The 18,541-nt window shown below is 24.9% G+C and overlaps 1 protein-coding gene across 3 annotated transcripts in view; it reads left to right on the top strand.

Annotated features, from left to right (window-relative positions):
• LOC117177215 (actin-associated protein FAM107A) overlaps positions 1-18,541 on the top strand; it is a 72,554-nt gene that overhangs the window by 44,780 nt on the left and 9,233 nt on the right. For all 3 annotated transcript variants that reach the window (XM_033367762.1, XM_033367764.1, XM_033367763.1), the window contains exon 3: positions 1,498-1,558. In XM_033367762.1, coding sequence (XP_033223653.1) covers positions 1,498-1,558 — 61 coding nt within the window. The remainder of the gene's footprint in view (positions 1-1,497; positions 1,559-18,541) is intronic.

The following is an 18,541-nucleotide window of genomic DNA, read 5'->3' as shown; positions in this document are numbered from 1 at the left end:
AGTTTAAGGAATTTTAATTTTGTACCTTGTGCTCTTTTAAAGTGACCCATGTAAAAAATAAATGGCCTTATTCATGTACAAGCATCGGACTCACAATACTATTGACATTATTTGAGGCTTTTTTAAGCGATGACACTATTTTGCTACTATTTCGAAAAAATGACACTAAAGACACAATTTTCAAATTGGATTAATTATCTATAAAAAAGACGAATTTTTAACAAATTACATAAATGTTGAAGTAAATAGTTTGAACAATGAATGTGATTTTAATTCAATTTTTATTTGATTAATTTTTATTTTATGTTTTTTTCGTTTCAAAACATAGGAGATTGAAAAGATTTCACTAATATATCAAATAATTCTATGATTTCAAAGAATAAAAAGATTTCGCAAGCGAAGATTTGAGAAAAGTTTAACAAATGTTTCAAAAGATTTTACAAATATTTCAAAGATTTCACGAAAATTTCCCAAATATTTTGAAGACGTCATAAATATTGCAAGGATTTCAAAGATTTTATTTTAAAACTTTCAAAAGATTTCAAAGATTTTAAACATTTTAAAAATTCCGCACAGATTAAAAATATTTTAATGAATACAAAAGATTTCACAAAGAATTCGTAAAAATTTCTAAAAGATTTCAAAAGAATGTAAAAATTTCGAAAAATTTAAAAGTTGTTAAGTTATTTCAAAAGGTTTTAACAAATTTGAGAGGACTTCAAAAGATTTCAATCATAATTTCAAAAGATTTCAAAGACAACTTATGTCCACAAAAAGTGAAGAATTTGTGTATTTATGGTTCTGCTTTGTTTAAAAATTGTTGGCCAATGAAAAATGAAATGAGAAAAACTTGACTTCTTGACCTGGAAAATCTGGAAAAGACCTTGAATATCGTTCTTAAGAATCGCTGGACACACCCCTCATGTGTTATGGAAAAAAATATTTTCTTTTATGAAAAAGGTTTAAACCTTACGAGAAATAATGATTTAAACAATAGTATCTGTAATTGAATTTTTTCTTACTGTCGCTTTTTACCAATTTAAAAAAATGTTGGAATTTTAATAAATCATTAATTATTTTTTCGGGGGAAAAATTCCCTACAACTTCACTGTTTACTGTATAGTCATTTGTTTAAAAAATGTTTCCTTTAAAAAGATTTTTTCATCGATTACATACATAGAGAAATGTACTGTCAAAATTGGAAGTAGTAGGTTTGCATAGAGAATATTTTCCCCAAAAAATAAGCCAGCAATTATTAAAATTCATCCATTTTTCCAAAAATGGTAAATAGCGATAATGCGTTTTGTTTTAAGAGTCGATATAAGAAAAACTTGAGGTTGAAAAGGTATTGCATAAGAGTCCTAATTTTTTGCGTTAACTAGTCAAGAGTGTGATAATTAAACTCTATCACCTGCTAAACAAAAGCGATAATAGCCTTGTAAGAATTAATTCTTGCAATTTATTTTTAGCATCTTATATAACTATGTGTAATTTCAGGTAATCACGAACGGAGTCTCAGAAAAGGACGACAGTGACAATTACGATAAGTTAATAAACGGTGAGTCGCATTATTTAATAGATGTTTTTTTTACAGCGTCAATTCTTTTTATAGTCTTCACTGAGTCCCAATTGCTTCAATTAAATTCTGGGGCACGAAAGGGCAGAGAGTATGCCTTGGCCCTACGGCCTACGGGGTCAAAATACCACACGCTGCATTTTCTCACGAATCTCTTTGTAAACGGCATCTTGAATTATAATTTCCCTTTATGAGTAATATATACATTATACAAGGAGGCCGCTACACCGGAAAATCTGAGAAATAATTGTTCATTTATTTTTTGACAGGGAATTATACAAATCTTTAGAAGAAAAATCTGTCCACATTCAATTTGAACAGTTTTTAAAATAATTATTTGAATTGTTATCTCTTTTAATAACGATATCATTCATTTTTTGCGTATTCAAATATTTTTTACATTAAATAACTCTCATTTTAGATTTTTAGTTTAAGCGTAAATTTTTTATTTAAAGAATTTTAAAATACAGTCTTGAAGAATTTAATAATTAAAAAATTAAATTGTTGAAATGGATCTGCACTTCAAGTATTAAAAACTGAACAATAATTGATTTTTCAAAACAAATCTAAATCCGTTCAAAATTAGAAATTTCCAGATTTTAACTTCTCAATGAAATTTAAAATATGGTTTCAGTCTAAAATATTCCATTTTTAACTCATTAAATAATTATTTCATATTTAGCAATATTTTGCTGTTCACTTAAGATGAATAAATGGAAACCAAATATTTAGAAGTAAAAAATTTGAGACTGAATTGTTTGACATACAAAGCCTTGATTCATAAAAATTTTAAAAAGCTTTTAAACTTTTAACGTTACAATTTTAATTGTTTAATTTTAAAAATGTTCCATTTGTAAGTGAAATTGTTGAATTTTGATGTACTTTATTTTAAAAGATATGTATTTCGAAGTTTTTAAATATTCAAAAATATAAATTTTTCACAAAGGATTTGAATTTTGTACCAAATTATGAAATTTTGAAACTAAAAAGACGAATTTTTTACAAAAGAGTAGAATATTGTAACAAAAAAATATTAATTTTCAACAAAAAATGTAACCAAGGGAACAAATTTTATACAAAACAGTAGAATTTTTAACCTAAAAATGGGCATTTTCAAACTAAATGAACGGAATTTTTAAAATTGAAGTTTTTAACACTTAAAACAGAAATTTTTAAAATTAAATGCCATTAAACTACAAAATTTTATATTTAAAATGTTTATAAATTGAACAGTTCGTAGATTTCTATAAAAAATATAAATCCACGCTGTAATTTTCAATTCTTTCAATTGATAATAATCCTTCCCTTCAATTTATATTGATAAAAAATTTAAAAATAAAACATATACCTCTTGCGATTAAGAAAAATATTTAGTGGCCTAATTTCCTCTCTTTAAATTCAATAAAACCAAAAATCTTCTCCGTCAGTTCAATCAAAATGTCAAAAATAAAAAAATTGTCCTCTTTCAATTCAGAAAAAAATTCGAAAATAAAAAGTTTCCTCTTTCAGCTTGATAAAAATGCTAAAACAAATAAATAAAAATGTTAAAAATAAAAAATGTCCCTCTTCCGAGTCAGAAAAATATTGACAATAAAAAATTCTTCCCTAAACTCGACAAAAATCTTAAAAATTTAAAATACATTTCTCTCTGGAAATTTAGCAAAAATTAAATTCATAAAAATACAATAATTTTCCCTTTTTCAAGTCAACTACAATGACAAAAAAGTGTGTCCAATTCAGGAAAAAAATTAAATACCAAAATTTCTTCCCTTTCTTTTAATATTAGAATTGTGAAATTTAAACATTTTTTTATAATTAAATACTTTTGAGTTGAATTATTAAAATTTTAAGTTGTTTTAAAGTAAAAATTGTTAATTAGTTATTTACACATCAAAATTCGAAAGTTTCACTAACAAATTAAAATTTTTTTAAATGCAAGAAATAAAGTTGTAACTTTCAAAGTTAAATTCAGCATCTAAAATTTTAACGATTCAAGGTTTTCCGTTTCAAAAAATTCAGTTTCAAATTCTTTAGTTTACAATTTTTGATTTATAATTGCTCATTTTAAATGAACAGTTAAATCAATTTAAAATGATTTCAAAATTACAGATTTAGAATGATCTTGTTAAATCAATTATTGTTCAATTTTTAACTATCGTACTAAAGTTCCGTTTTATAAATCATAATTTAATTTATACTTGCCAAACTAAAAATTAAAACACTTTTAATTTTTAAATGTTTAAGTCTACAACATTGCACGTTAAAATTCGTTGAATTGAAAGTGCACTCTAAAACTGAAAACCTAATATGAAAAATTTAAGTAAAAGATTTTATAATTGCGCATTATAAACTAAGTGATTTCATAATTGAAAAAGTTGTTGAATCTAACAATTAAAAAAATTTTGAAATCCAAGTTATTCTCTCTACAAAAATTTCACAGTTTCCCGGTCCAAGGACCACTTTGTAATTGTCTTAGGAAATCATTTTTTGTCAGAGTAGATTCCAAATTACCTTAAGAATACTTAACACGCTATTTTAATAAATTACAGAACGACTGAGACAAGATCTTTCTATTATGGCTTGATTATATGGACTATGGTCGTATCGTTTCCGTTCTCTGAGAACGAATTTCACTTTCAGCTCATAAACTCGAGTAATCTGATTCACCGCTTTCCGTGTGACAATGAGAAAGTATATTATGTCGTAACTTTTTTGACTTGCTTGATTGTCGTGTATTATGTATTTTATTTTTGGTCCAAATTAGTTAATTTCAGGGTGCGCGCAGATTAGGTAAAATCTAAAATAAGGGGAAAATCAGGGATTTTTTTTATTAGAAAAAGTCAGAGATTAAAGAAAAAAGAAAGAATATGACAAAAGTCAAGGAATTTATGTAAGAATTACTTTAATCAACCATCAAGAATAACCAGGGCTGCCGCACAGTCACTTTTAGTCACTTTCTTTCTGAAATCACATTTTAGTCATTGCTATTATCACTTTTTTAACCCTTAAAGGGCATACTGGATGTAAATAACCCAGCGATGTATTTGTGCTTTAACAAAACGTACTAAATTTAAGAAAATGGAACATGTGGCGCCAGATTAACAAATGGCACGAAACTCTATTTTTCTACGTCATTTTCATAGAATTTTGATTTTTATAATTTTTATACGCTGTTTAAGACAAATAAAATCGTTTAATCACGCAAAGCACAGTGTTTCATTTTTCATTGAATTGAAGCTTTTATTTTTAGAATAAATACCTTCTTTGGAACGAACACTATAAGATTAATTTTATTTTTGAAGCGCCCTATCTCGGAAGTATTCAAGTAAAATTTTAAATAAAAATGTCGAAAACGTAAAAAGTTATGAATTTTAGAGTAAAAGAAGTCATTTTTTCAAAAAAGGATTTTTTTAAATACTTTAAATTTCAAAAACTGTTATGAAACCTTTTTCTCCTTTAACTAAATAGATTCAACATCATTAATTCATTTTCTTGTAAAAAACTATCCAATTCCGTCGCCACAGCACACGTTTGAATACCCTTGGGTCTCTAATACCCAGTATGCTCTTTATGTAATTTTACGGAAGTGTGCCCTTTAAGGGTTAAATAATCAATTTTAGAGTATTTTAAAAATTTTCAAGTAATTTAAAGAGCTTTAAAATTTTCAAAAGGATTTCAAAATATTCCAAAGGATTTGAAGTATTTTAGGAAATTTTAAACGATTCCAAAGTGTTTTCAAGAGATTAAACTACTTTCAAGGAATTTTAGGAAATATCACAAGATTCATTTAATTTCACGGGATTCTAAAATATTTTTATGGATTTCAAATAATTTATTTTTAAGAATTGAGGGATTTTTTAAAGATTTCAAAGATATTTAAATAATTCAAGGTATTACCAAAGATTTTAAAGAATTATAAACATTTTAGGATATTTGAAAGAATTCAGAGGAATTTTCAGTTATTTCAAAAATTGGACAGGATTTCAAAAAGTTTTTAAGATTCTAAGATATTGTTTGAAATGTCAAGGAATTGAACAAAATTTCACAGGACTTCAAAATATTTTAAAGGATTTGAAGTATTTTAGGATATTTTAAACGATTCCAAAGTATTTTCAAGAGATAAAAAAATGTTCAAAGAATTACAGGAAATTTCGAGATATTACCAAAGATTTTAAAGAATTTGAAACCTTTTAGGATATTTGAAAGGCTTCAGACAAATTTGCAATTATTTAAAAAGTTTGAAAGAATTTCAACGAATTTTTAAAATTAAAAGATATTTTTAAAAATGTTAAGTAATTCAAACAAATTTCTAGGGATTTCAAAGGTTTTACGTATTTTAGAATATTTTAAATGATTCCAAAGTATTTTCCAATGATCAACAGATTTTCAGTCAATTTTAGGAAATATAATAAGATTTATGCAATTCCATGGGATTTTAAAATATTTGTATGGCTTTCAAAGAATTCGTTTTCAAGAATTGAGGCATTTAATAGGATTTGAAATATATTATGGTATTATCAGAGGTTTAAATAATTTAAAACATTTTAGGATATTTGAAAGGCTTCAGAGGAATTTGCAATTATTTCCAAAATTTGAAGGAGATTTAAAATATTGCATGCGATAGCAAAGAATTTCTTAAAATTTCGGAAGATATGGAAAAAATTTACAGGGCTATAAGGTTTGAGATATTTTAAAATTGGAATGGATTTTATCAGATTTCCATACATTTCTATGATAATAATGGATTTTTGAAACTCTCAAGGTATATTATTAAATTTTTCAGAGTTTCAGAAAATATCATTAAATTTCGTAGTATTTAACTTAATTCAAAAATATTAATATTTTAATATTAAGTTTTAATTTGTATAGCTTTAAAAGGATTTATTTTCAAAAAGTGAGGGATTTCGTATGATTTCAAAAATATTCAAATATTTCAAGCTATTTCAAGGAATTTGCAATTGATTTCAAACATTTGAAGGGATTTTAAGAAATTTAACAAATTACAATGGATATCAAAAGATTTTGAAGAGTTTAAAATTTCTTAAGGTATTTTTAATAGATTTCCCTAATTTGAACTGATTCCAAAGATCTTTAAAGATTTTAAAGGATTTTTAATATTTTTGGATATTTTAAAAGATTCGAAGGAATTTTCACTTAATTTCAGTACTTTAATGGGATTCGAAAGGATTTAAAATTTTTTAGGATATTTGAAAAGATTCAAAGGCGTTTTAAAGAGCTTGATGAAATTTTAAGGGATTTTAAAAGATTCCATGACATTTTCAAGAGATTTATAAAAGGAGGTGAGCCCATAAGGCCAAGTTTCAGTCCCCTTCGAAATTGGCCCAAAATGGATATAATCACTTTCTTAAACTCTTGGAAGTAGTATTTAGTCGATTCTAATCTAAATGGGAGCACGGAGCTCTACCGGAATGCATTCTTCAGGGTGTCCGCTGGACCGGGAAACCGGGAAATGAGCAGGAATTCTTTGAGACCGGGAAAACCCAGGAAATGACAGTGGATTTATTTCTTGATCGGGAATTTTACGAATCTTTAGAAGAAAAATCTATCCAATCACTTGAAATATCACATGATACATAGTGAAATTAAAAATAAGTTTAATTTTAACTTTGTACAATTCTAATTTTAATTGTTAACATCTTTAATTATGAATAATTCGGTTCGCAGTGTGTAATTCTTAAACCTTTCGCCATCAAAATTTTACATTAGGTTTAACGTTAAAAATTGAACTTTTTCAATTCGAAAGACTTAATAATTAAACAAATTTAAACGTCTGATTAAAACTTTGTAAAAAATGTTCAAATTTAAAATACATAATTTAAAATTAATCGATTCAGAATTAAACGCTTTTATTAAATATAAAATCCTATATAAATTTTGTTTTAGTCAAAAATATTCCATTCTTAATTCACGCAATTTGAAAAATTGTAATGAAGAAAAAGAGCCACTTCTCAATAATTATCAATGTTTTACTGTTTATTTTAAATGATAAATTATAAATAATAAATTTTAAACTAAACGATTTTAAAACGAATTGTTTGAAACAGAAAGTCGTGAATAGTTAAATTTCAGAAAGCTAAACTTAAACTTTGAAGTTTGCAATGTTAATTATAACTTCTCCATTTTAAAAACTTCATTCGGAAATTAAATAGTTTAATTTTTGTGTATATGATAGTTAAAAAATTATCGATTTAGAAAAAAATCGAGCAAGTTGAGGAGATATTTACAAATTTTTAAATATTCAAACTTAAAAAATTGAAATGATTTCAAAAGATTTAAAACAAAATATAGATTTTTGAAGATTTCGAAAGATTCTCAAAATTGAAAAAAAAAAATCTATAAAATTTTAAAGCAAGATTTTTAATTTGGTAGGATGAATTAAAAGTTTTAGGAAAAATTCAAATCATGTTGAAAGATATTTAGAAGTTTTGAACAAACTTCTAAAATAATTGATAATTTGTCAAGATTTCAAAAAGTGTAAAATAAAATGTTTTTTTTTTTTTTTTGAAGATTTTGAAGCTATTTGAGAAGTTTAAAAGGTTTCAAGATAATACAAAATTGTCTAAAGATTTCTGGAAAAATTCATTCTGATCATTTATTTAAAAAAAATTAAGAGAATATTTAAACATATTTCAAAACCAATTTTAATGTGTAAATAACAGTTGAGAAATTATTAATTTGTTAGAACTCAAAATTAAAATAATATAAATTTTAATTGAAAAAGTGTTTAATTTAAAAAACATGCGTAATCTGTCAATGTTGAATGTTTCTTACTTAAATTTGCATGGATTTCTATTTTTTTGAATCTGAATTGTACAAATTATAATATTAAAATTTTCTTTATTTTGCAATCTAGAGGCATTTAATTTAAAAATTGATTTTATATGTATAAATTATTGATCGTCATAATTAAAAAAATTTTAATTCTTGATTTTTAAAGTTTAAAATTCAAAAAAGTTCAAATTTTAATGTTTCAATTTGAAGTTCCGTTTTGAATCTAAATTTCAATGGTCGTAAGAAATCTTTGTGAACCTGAAAATTCCCGGAAATTATAAAGGGGGCCTGAAACTGGCCTTATATGCCCTCCTCCTTTCAAAGAATTTCCAAAGATTTGAATAATTTTAAGGAGATATACAACAATTTTAGAAGTTAGGGAACGATTTTATAAGAACTAAATAAGGTTTTAGAACATTTAAAAAGATTCAAAGGCGTTTTATTATATTTTTGAGGATTTGAATGATTTTAAGGGATTTAAAAAACTCTGAAGGTATTTTAATTAATTTTTCAGCATTTCACGAAATATCATAAGATTTCATGTAATTTCATGGCATTGAAAAATATTTTTATGAATTTCAAAGAATTTATTCACAAAATTTGAGATTTCGCAGGATTTCAATGATATTGAAATATTTCAAGGTATTAACCAAGATTTTTTAAAATTGTAAAGATTATAGAATATTTTAAAAAATTCCAATGAATTTGCAAATGGTTTCGTTAATTTGAAGAGACTTCAAAGAATTTTTATTAGTTTAAGGTATGTAAAAAAAATTTTAAGAATTTTTAAGAGATTTAACTAATTTCAAAAAATATTGAAAGATTTTAAAGGATTTCGATTATGTTAGGGTAATCATTTTAATATATTTCAATAAATTCAAGTGATTCCAACGGATTTTAGTTATTTTAAGGAATATAAAAAAATGTTAATGAGATGTTTAAAAAAATTTACTAAAATTTTAAACGATAAAGAACAATTTTGGACGACCTAGAAGGTTTTCGGGTATTTTAAATGGTTCCAAGGATTTTAAAATCCTTTAAGGTATTTTATAAATTTTTACAGATTTTCGAAAATATTAGTCAGGTAATTCTAATTATTTCAATAATTTTGGACAATTTAGAAAAGTGATTTCTACTTTATCTGAAGCCGCAGGGCATATGAATTTGCTTATTACGTCACGGATATTTTTTACTTATTTACGGTTAATGGATCTTTGATTTTCAGATGATCTCATTTTACCCGAATTAGATTATAATTTCTTATTAACTACTTAACCTAGAAAGTTGAACAATTTTACCTTGAAAACCTAGAAATTATCACTTGGTTTTTTATTAACTAAAAAGAGAGCTTATCATATTATTGAAAGAAAACGTTCCTTGAGGCTGATTTTCTACATTTATATATCTATCAATTTTTTTCCATTATAAGAAAAACATTTTTCAATTTTTTGCTCTGTTAGATCTTTTTCGCTTACTTAAGTTTGATAATGAAATTGATGATAATTTAAACATACAGAAACAATTATTTTCTCAATTCAAAAAATGGATTTATAACGTTTTATTCGCTTACTCCTCATTTATCCTGACTTAGAACAGAAAATTAAAAAAAAATAATTATCATTTTTATTTTAGAAAAGGGAGCTTCCGTATAATTCGGATTTAGAAAAAAGGAATTTAAAAAATCCCTCTTCCAAGTCAGAATTCGTCACAATTTGAAAGTTACCTCTTACAAATTTTAGATAAAGAAATTATTTCAAGGACTTTTTAAGGAAGAAGTAGTATTTTAAAAACTCTTTTGTTAAAAATTAATTTTGTTGGTTGAAGATTCATCCTTTTCATTGAAAATTCATTTGTGGTTGAAAATGTAATTACTTTGTTGAAAATAATTTTTTTTTTATTAAAATTTTAATTATTACACTATAAAATTGAACAATTCTAATTTAGATAAATAATTTAGTTCAAATTTGATATTTTTTATTTCAAATTAAACAATTTGTTTGAAAATTTACGTCCTGTGTGGAAACTTGTCTTTTTTTTTGTAGAAACATAATCTTTGTGGTTTGAAATTCATCCTTTTGGTATAACGTTCACCTATTTCAGTTAAAGATTCATCATTTTGGTTCAAAGTTCATCAGTTTGGTTGAAAATTAATGTTATTGGTTGAAGAATAATTATTTGAATTAAAAATTCATTTCTTTGGTGGAAAGATGAGCTCATTGATTGCATTTTTGTTTTGTTTGAGAAACAGGATTTTTCCCCAAAATTTAACTATTTTGTTATCAAATTGTTTCTTTTTTTATTGAAATTTTTTTTTAACTGAAAATTGAGCTATTATTCCAGTTGCATATTTCATAATTTTAAATAAAACTTCATCTGTTTGCTTTTAACATTAATTTTTTGACTAGAAATTTAATTATTCCATTTTTTATTGAAAAACGATTTTTTGAGTTAAGAATTCGTCTTGTTTAGTAGAAATGAATCTTCTTGATAGAAAACTCATCATTTTGGTCCAAAAATAATTTATTCTAATTCTGAATTTAGATTCATTTATGCATTTAGTTGAAATTTCATCTTTCTGGTTTAAAATTCAAAAATTCCAGCTAAATATTTTCAATGTTAGTTGAAAATATATCACCTTCTTTGAAAATTAAAGTATCTGTTTGAGAGTTATTTTTTTATAGTAATTTTTTCAACTGAAAATTTAACTTATTTCAATTGATTAATTCCAGGTGAAAGTTCATCAGTTAGATTAAAAATTCAACTATTTTTTTGAAAATCCGTATTTTTGGTTTAAAATTAATTTTTTGAATTAAAATTTTAACTTCCAATTTTTGTTGAAAATTGATATTTTTTAGTGGAAAATTGAAGTATTTGTTTCAAAGTTCATTTGTTTTGCAATTTTTTTTTTGCTCATAAATGAAAATCAACGTTTGCGTTTGGAGGAAAATATGAATATGTTACTTTTATTTGACCGAGAAAATCGAAAAAGTTGACCGGGAAATGGCAAGAAGTTTGAAATTGTTCGCCGAATCGCCATCCTAAAAGAGTATTAGAAGCAGATGCCTCCTTAATTTATCTCGGACATCAACCCTTTTACCTGAGGGGGAATTTCGTTCTTCGATCCGAGATAAGTGGTAATGGATCAAACCTGAATTTTGCATCTTCGTTGGTTATTATCCGAACAGATTATATCATGTTTCATTTCCAGTAAATTAACTTTCTGATCTAACGTTTAATTAAGGGAAGTAGATTTAAATTTCAATAAATAATTAATACTCAAACAAGAATACACAAAAAAAAATAACTTTGATATATAAATTAAAATGAGGCTTTAATATCCGTAAACTTTACTAAAAGGAGACAAGTAATTGATTAAATGTTATCATTATCTAAGTTGTACAAATAAAAATGCATTGACTGTATATGCGCACAGCAAATATTTGACTGCGTCATGGCGAAGGAAATAATGACGACAAATAGGTAATATGATCCTTATCAGCTCTTTTTAGAACGATTTACGCGAAAAAAGTTTATATCGAACCAAGGTCTTTTTTGAGACTCATCAATTATTAAGATTATTAATAACAGTCCGTCCGCTTTTTTTATCTTAACCTGTTTTTCTACATTGAATTTGAAAACTCTTCTAAAACACCTACAATCGACAAATTTGACCAAATAAAAAAATTGTTTACAACGTTTCGATGAATTTTTAAGAATTATAAAATGAAATTCAAGACATTAGTAGAAAAACAAGACAATTTGAAAGACATTTTTTTATCCGTAAAATTTGAAGTAAAAGTATTGCGTATTCAACAAAATGGATGAATTTTTAACTAAATATTTTATTTTTCAAAAAACAAAAAGATGACTTCAACTAAGAGGATTAATTTTCTAATAAAAGAGACGATTTTTTAACCAAAGAAAAAATTTCAAATAAAATCGTAAAACTTAAACGAACAAATTTTTTTAAACAAAGTAGTGCACCTTTCAACAACAACGTGAATTTTCAACCAAGAAGATGATTTCCTATAAAAAATACGAGTTTTCTAAAAAATACATTTATTTTGAACTAAAAAATGTATATGTGCAACCAAAAATAGAATATGAATAAAATATGAATTTTTACCTGCAAAGGAACAAATTTTCAACAATATAGTTTAATTTTCAAACCGAAAATATGAATTTTTAGCCAAAAAGTTCATTTTCTACGAAAAAAGTTGAATTTTCAACCGAAGCAGATTTTAATTTTAAATAAAAAAAGGTTAAATTAATTTTTTAACGGAATTTAAATAAAATATGTACATTTTCGACCAAAGAGATGAATTTGGAACTAAAATGTTGAATTTTATATTAAAATTATGAATCTTCAACAAAAAAATATTAATTCTTAACGAAAAATGTAATAGTTAATATTGAAATAAAAGAAAAACATTTAAATTTTAAATTAGAAACTGTTGAATTTATCTAAAAGACGAATCTTCCGAAAAATAGTTGATTTATTCAACTAAAAAAATATTCCTCAGTTAGTTAAGAAAAATAATTTCAACTAATTCGTTGAATTTTCAACAAGCCAAAAAGAATTTTTAAAGAACCGTTAAATTTTCAACAAAATGCCTATTTTTAATCAAATAATTGAATTTTCGACCAAAATAGTTTAATTTTCAACCCGAACTTATGAATTTTCAACAAAAAAGTACATTTTCAATCAGTTTGTTGAATTTTTGACAATGGTTGAATTTTCAATAGAAACAAAATTTTCATCAGTCAAGACAAAAAATTGTATCCAAATTGTTACATTTTGAAGCCAAAAAATAAGAATTTTTGATGAAACAGTTGAATTTTCAACAAAATAGTCCATTTTTAACCAAATATAGTTGAATTTTCGACTAAAATGTTGAGTTTTCAACCAAGAAGGATGACTTTTTAACAAAATTGTCGAATTTTCAACAAAATAATTCGGGTTTCAAGCAAATAATAGTTGTACTTTCTTATGGGGTTCTATTAAAACTGTGAAGTTTTTTGGCAGTAGAAACAAAATTTAGGAAATCTAAAATAATATGCAAACGAGTAGCGACAATAGGACACTCTAATATTTTTGTAATTTGGTTTGTTTTCGTAAAAATATTAGAGCTTAGAACTTTTAACTGACAATAAATATGGTAGCAATAGATTTAAAAATCTAAGGAAAACCCGAAAAAATATGTTTTTTTCAAATAGTCATTTTTGTGTTTTTCAAATTCTTTTTTTCCAGTTTACTTAGAAAAAAATATATACATTGAACTCCAGGTTCTGAACTCGAAAGAATGAACTAGAGATATAAATCTGATATAAAAATTTTTCAATAATAAATAAAATCCCCTTTTAATTTCTTTTTTTTCGGAAGAATCCCCCTTTTTTAACTAAACTTGAAGTTGAACTTTCTGAACTGAGCTTTCCTAAATTGCAGTGTAAATGAAATAGCAGAGAATTAAATTGGCAGCGACATCATAATATTGCAAACTATAATGTTTAAGTCTTAATCAGGGGTAGTATTTTTAATCAAATAAAAAAGTTCCCGGTTTACAAATATATTTCACTCTCATTGAAATTAAAAAATTCGAACTCTTGAGGTCAACAATATTTGCATTTGAAGTGAAACAAAATGAATTGCAAATTAATGTTTAAAAATTTTGTAATTTAAATTTTTTTATTCGAGCCTTCAATAGTTTATATAAATGTAAGCTGTTTACACTTTTCAATCGAACAATTTTAAATTCAATGCAGTTAAACCGCTGCTGGAACGGTAAACTTCTTTATATAATCTGAATTTAAATCAGCGTTCTCTATACTCAAGTATTTTGTTATCTGAATTTAGAAAAGAACGAATGTTCAACTGATTCTTTTGTTTCATTGTATTCTGTACTGTCAAAACCAAACTAATGTGCTTATGATGCCAATTCAAAAGCCTGAATAAATCGTGTTACCATAATAAATTTAAAAAATATAAACTCACGCTATTATTTCCAATGCTGTCAATTAAAGAATTAATCAATAAATCTGTACATTTTCTAAATTATATTATTTTACGCAATTTTTATCTGGAAACATTAAAAATTGAATGATTACACTTATTTTTTTAACCGAACATTTTTTTAAATTATTCTTTAAACTAAAACATATTCTATCAAAATTATTATTCAAAATAAATAATAATTTAAAATTTACCCAGGAATTTCAAGAAAAAAATGTATTATCTTAAAACCTATAAAAATCCTTCATTCTTTAAAAATTTTGGAAATCTTTTTAAATTTTTATTTCAATCAATTCACTTTGAATGTAACGAATATTTGATTTATTTTAAATGAAATCTTGATGAACTCGTTTTAAATAAATAGTCAAATATTGCTAAATATTAAATAATTGTTCTTTTTCGTAATTCAAAAATTTCAACTTATGTGGGTTAAACATTGATTCTTTTAGACTTTTCAACGTATATAGAATCGTCTTTTAAAATCTATTATTGTTTACTTTTAAAACTTAAAATATAGTTCAGTTTTAAAAATCAATAAATAATGTATATTTACAGTCGGTCAACTACAAACGTTTTTGATCTAAAAATGTCCATTTCAAACTATTTTAATTTTTAATTGTTTAATTTTTCCAAACGGTATGTTAAAATTATTTAAGGAAAAATTGACGCTTAAAAATGATGATCTAAAATGAAAAATGTTACAAGTAAAAGATTTTAGAATTGCGGATTGTAAACTGAATATCATAATTGAAAAAGTTAACAAGTGAACTTAACATTAAAAATAAGTAAATAATTTCTCAAAAAAAGAGAAAAGATAGACAGATTATTTTAAATTGCATTATATAGTATATTTGATATGAAATTGATGTTCCAAATGATTGGATAGATTTTTCTTTTAAAAATTTACAATGACAATTTCATAGTAATCTTTCACTTTTGTGGCGGTATTGTTCGTTTAGGAGAAAGTGTTATATTTTCAAGGAGATTATTGTAATTGGAAAAAAATCGCTAAATCGATAAAAATTTGTTAGATCGTAGACATCGGTCCTCATTCCCGCATTATTTCTCGAAGATTTTTCTGTAATGTATTCCTAGTATTCACCACAGCTTGTTACGGTACAAAGCACATGAATTTTATTGATGAAGCCAATCACACCATGACGATTTGCTTTCTATCAAGAGATCTTATTCATTTATGATAAACTTGAAATTATTAATATTTTTATCTTTATAACTTCCTAAAGTTCTTAAATTCTCCAAATTTATTAAGCAAAATTCGTAGTAAACTATATCGACCATAGTTGATATATTATTATTATTATTATCATCATCATATTCGAATATTAGACTATTTCAAATTAAATTTCTGACTTAACTTGATATTAAGAGCTTGTTTACGTTTAAAAAAATATTGGTTTTCTTTTTGTTGAAAATTGAACTATTATATTTTTGGTTAAAAATTGATGTCCTTTGTTGATAATCAGATTCATCACTTTGATTTAAAATTTAACTATTTGCTTGAAACAATTTTTACATTCTCATTTAAATTTTCAATCTCTGGTTTTTAACGGATTTTTACGTTTCGGCACTCACAGAATCCGAAAACCATAAAATTTCATCAGTGCCTATCTATCTGTATGTATGGTTACCTGCATGTTGTAGCCACGCTAACTTTTGAAGGATTTGTCCAATCGAGTCCGCATTTGATACACTTCTGAAGGTCCCCAAAATAAAGGCTAAGTTCGTCAATCAGATATTTCGAACCAAAATTAAAAAATTGAGAGCATTTTCAAAATTTTGAAACTTGATAAATTGTTGTCAAAGTTTCTTATAGATGGGTAAAAGACTTGCAAATTATCTAAATAAAATTTTTTTATTTTTATGAAAATTAGAAAAGTTATATACTTTTAAAATTTTTTAAAAATAGAAAAAATTATTTTTTTTATAGATCCAAAAATTTCATCCAAAATTTTCACTAGATAACAAATATATTTCAAAACTATTCTACCCGAATTTTTCGATTAGCCTAAAATTAAAAAACAAAATTATAGCATTTTCAAAATTTTCAATTTTTACATTCTCATTCATGAGAGTCTTAATGTAATCGTCCAAATTTTCGATATCTGGTTTTTAATGGATCTCTACGTTTCGGCACACACAGAATCCGAAAATCATAAAATTTTGTCGGGGTCTGTCTGTCTGATGTATGGTTACCTGAATGTTGTAGCCACACTAACTTTTGAAGGATTTGTCAAATCGATTCCGCATTTCATACACTTCTGCAGGTCTCCAAAATGAAGGTTAATTTCGTTAGTCAGACATTTCTAACCAAAATAAAAAAAATTGAGAGCATTTTCAAAATTTTGAAATTTTTTTTTTAATTATATAAATTTTTGTTAAAGTTTCTCATAGATGTGTAAAAGACTTGTAAATTATCAAAATAAAATTTTTTATTTTGATGAAAATTAGAAAAGTTATATACTTTTCAATAATTTAAAAATTTTCAAAAAATAAAAAAAAATTTTTTTGCTTAGATCCAAAAATTTCATTCAAAATTTTCACTAGATACCAAATATATCTTACAACTATTCTAGCCGAATTTTTCGATTAGCCCACAATTTAAAAAATTAAATTTTTAAATTTGTTTTTTCAAATTATAGAAATTTTTGTCAAAGTTTCTTATAGACGGGTAAAAGACTTGCAAATTATTACATTTGCCAAAAAGTAGCTCTTGCAAAAGTTATTATGGCAAACGAAATTTTACTGAATTTATAAATAGGCGTGCGCTAAAATTATATTCATATGATTTTTTATAAATAAATATGAACAAATAATAATAGACTATAGGTCAAACATTACTACAATACTTTTTCAAGAGTTTATTATGATAGCTATTTATATTTCACATCATATGACCTTTTTATTTGCGTGGGTTAATATGCGTCCTTCTGTAGAAAAACGGATTCCTAACCTTACTTTTTTCTGGATCTCATTTCGCTTTAATATATCAAAAAAATGCTCAAAGGCAATTAAATTGCATGTAAACATAATTTTCAGACCCACTATATTTGAATTATATTGTGATAGCCATAAATATTAGTAATAACTTCGCATAATCTTTAATTTAAATTCGGTTTTCATTTGTCGCGTCTGCAATTTATGATCCACATTGACAGTCTTTTTCTTCGCCCTAGTGGAAAATTGTAATGTTTAAATCCATCCTCGCTTCTATTTTTACAGAACGGAGCACTGCAGCAGACCGTTTTTCTTATATTCTAAACGTAATTTTAATTAAACTATACGACATGATTATCGCATTGTTTCCCGCGAACTCTTCAGGAACCAGAATGGCGGTTGCATATTCCTGTCTAATATAGTAACCCTATCGCAATGAGAATGGAATGGTCAAGGCCGTAGGTGCTTTGTGAAGCTTCTTTAATGTCAAATTAAAAAAAAATGCCCAGCTTCACTTTATGATTGTAGTTTATGAGGGGTTTGAATTACAGTATTTGATATAATTTAATATGCATATGTGTATACATAAACACACACACACATATGTTTTTAATTATTAACAGAAAATTTAACTATCACAGTTTTTATTTTGAAAATTCCACTATTTGCTTGAAAATTCACGTATTTTATTCGAAATTCGACTTTTCTTGTAGTAAATTAATTTTTTTATTTCGAAATTTATCTTCTTGGTTGAAAATTAATTTTTTAAAGTGAAAAATTAAATATTTATTTGTTGTTGCGAATTTATCCTTTTTAGTTGAAAATTCCTCCCCTTTGGTGGAAAAGTTTTAGTCATTTTGGTAAACAATTCAAATATTCCTCTTAGATTCATAATTGTTGTTGAAAGTGTATCTTTTCTTTCTGAAAATTCAACTGCTTGGTTAAAAGTTTGAACTCTTGTCAAAAATTCATTTTTTAAATTGAAAATTCAGCGTTTTCATTAAAAATTCACCTTATTGGTTGGAAATTGAACTATTTTTTTGACAGTTCGTTTTTTTTAAAGTAATTTTTCTGAATTAAAATTTAACTAATCCAGTAGATTTTTTCCATCAATTTAATCAAAATTGGTGCCTTTTTAAATTCATTTTGTTAACTTCTTTGTTAGAAATTCAACGGTTTGGTTAAAAATTCGTATTTTTTGGTTGAAT

The sequence above is a fragment of the Belonocnema kinseyi genome, chromosome 7 (genome assembly GCF_010883055.1).
Source record: "Belonocnema kinseyi isolate 2016_QV_RU_SX_M_011 chromosome 7, B_treatae_v1, whole genome shotgun sequence".
In the NCBI taxonomy this organism is placed as follows: Eukaryota; Metazoa; Arthropoda; class Insecta; order Hymenoptera; family Cynipidae; genus Belonocnema; species Belonocnema kinseyi.
The sequence above is the reverse complement of the archived record's forward strand: the minus strand, read 5'-3'. Positions and strand labels throughout refer to the sequence as shown.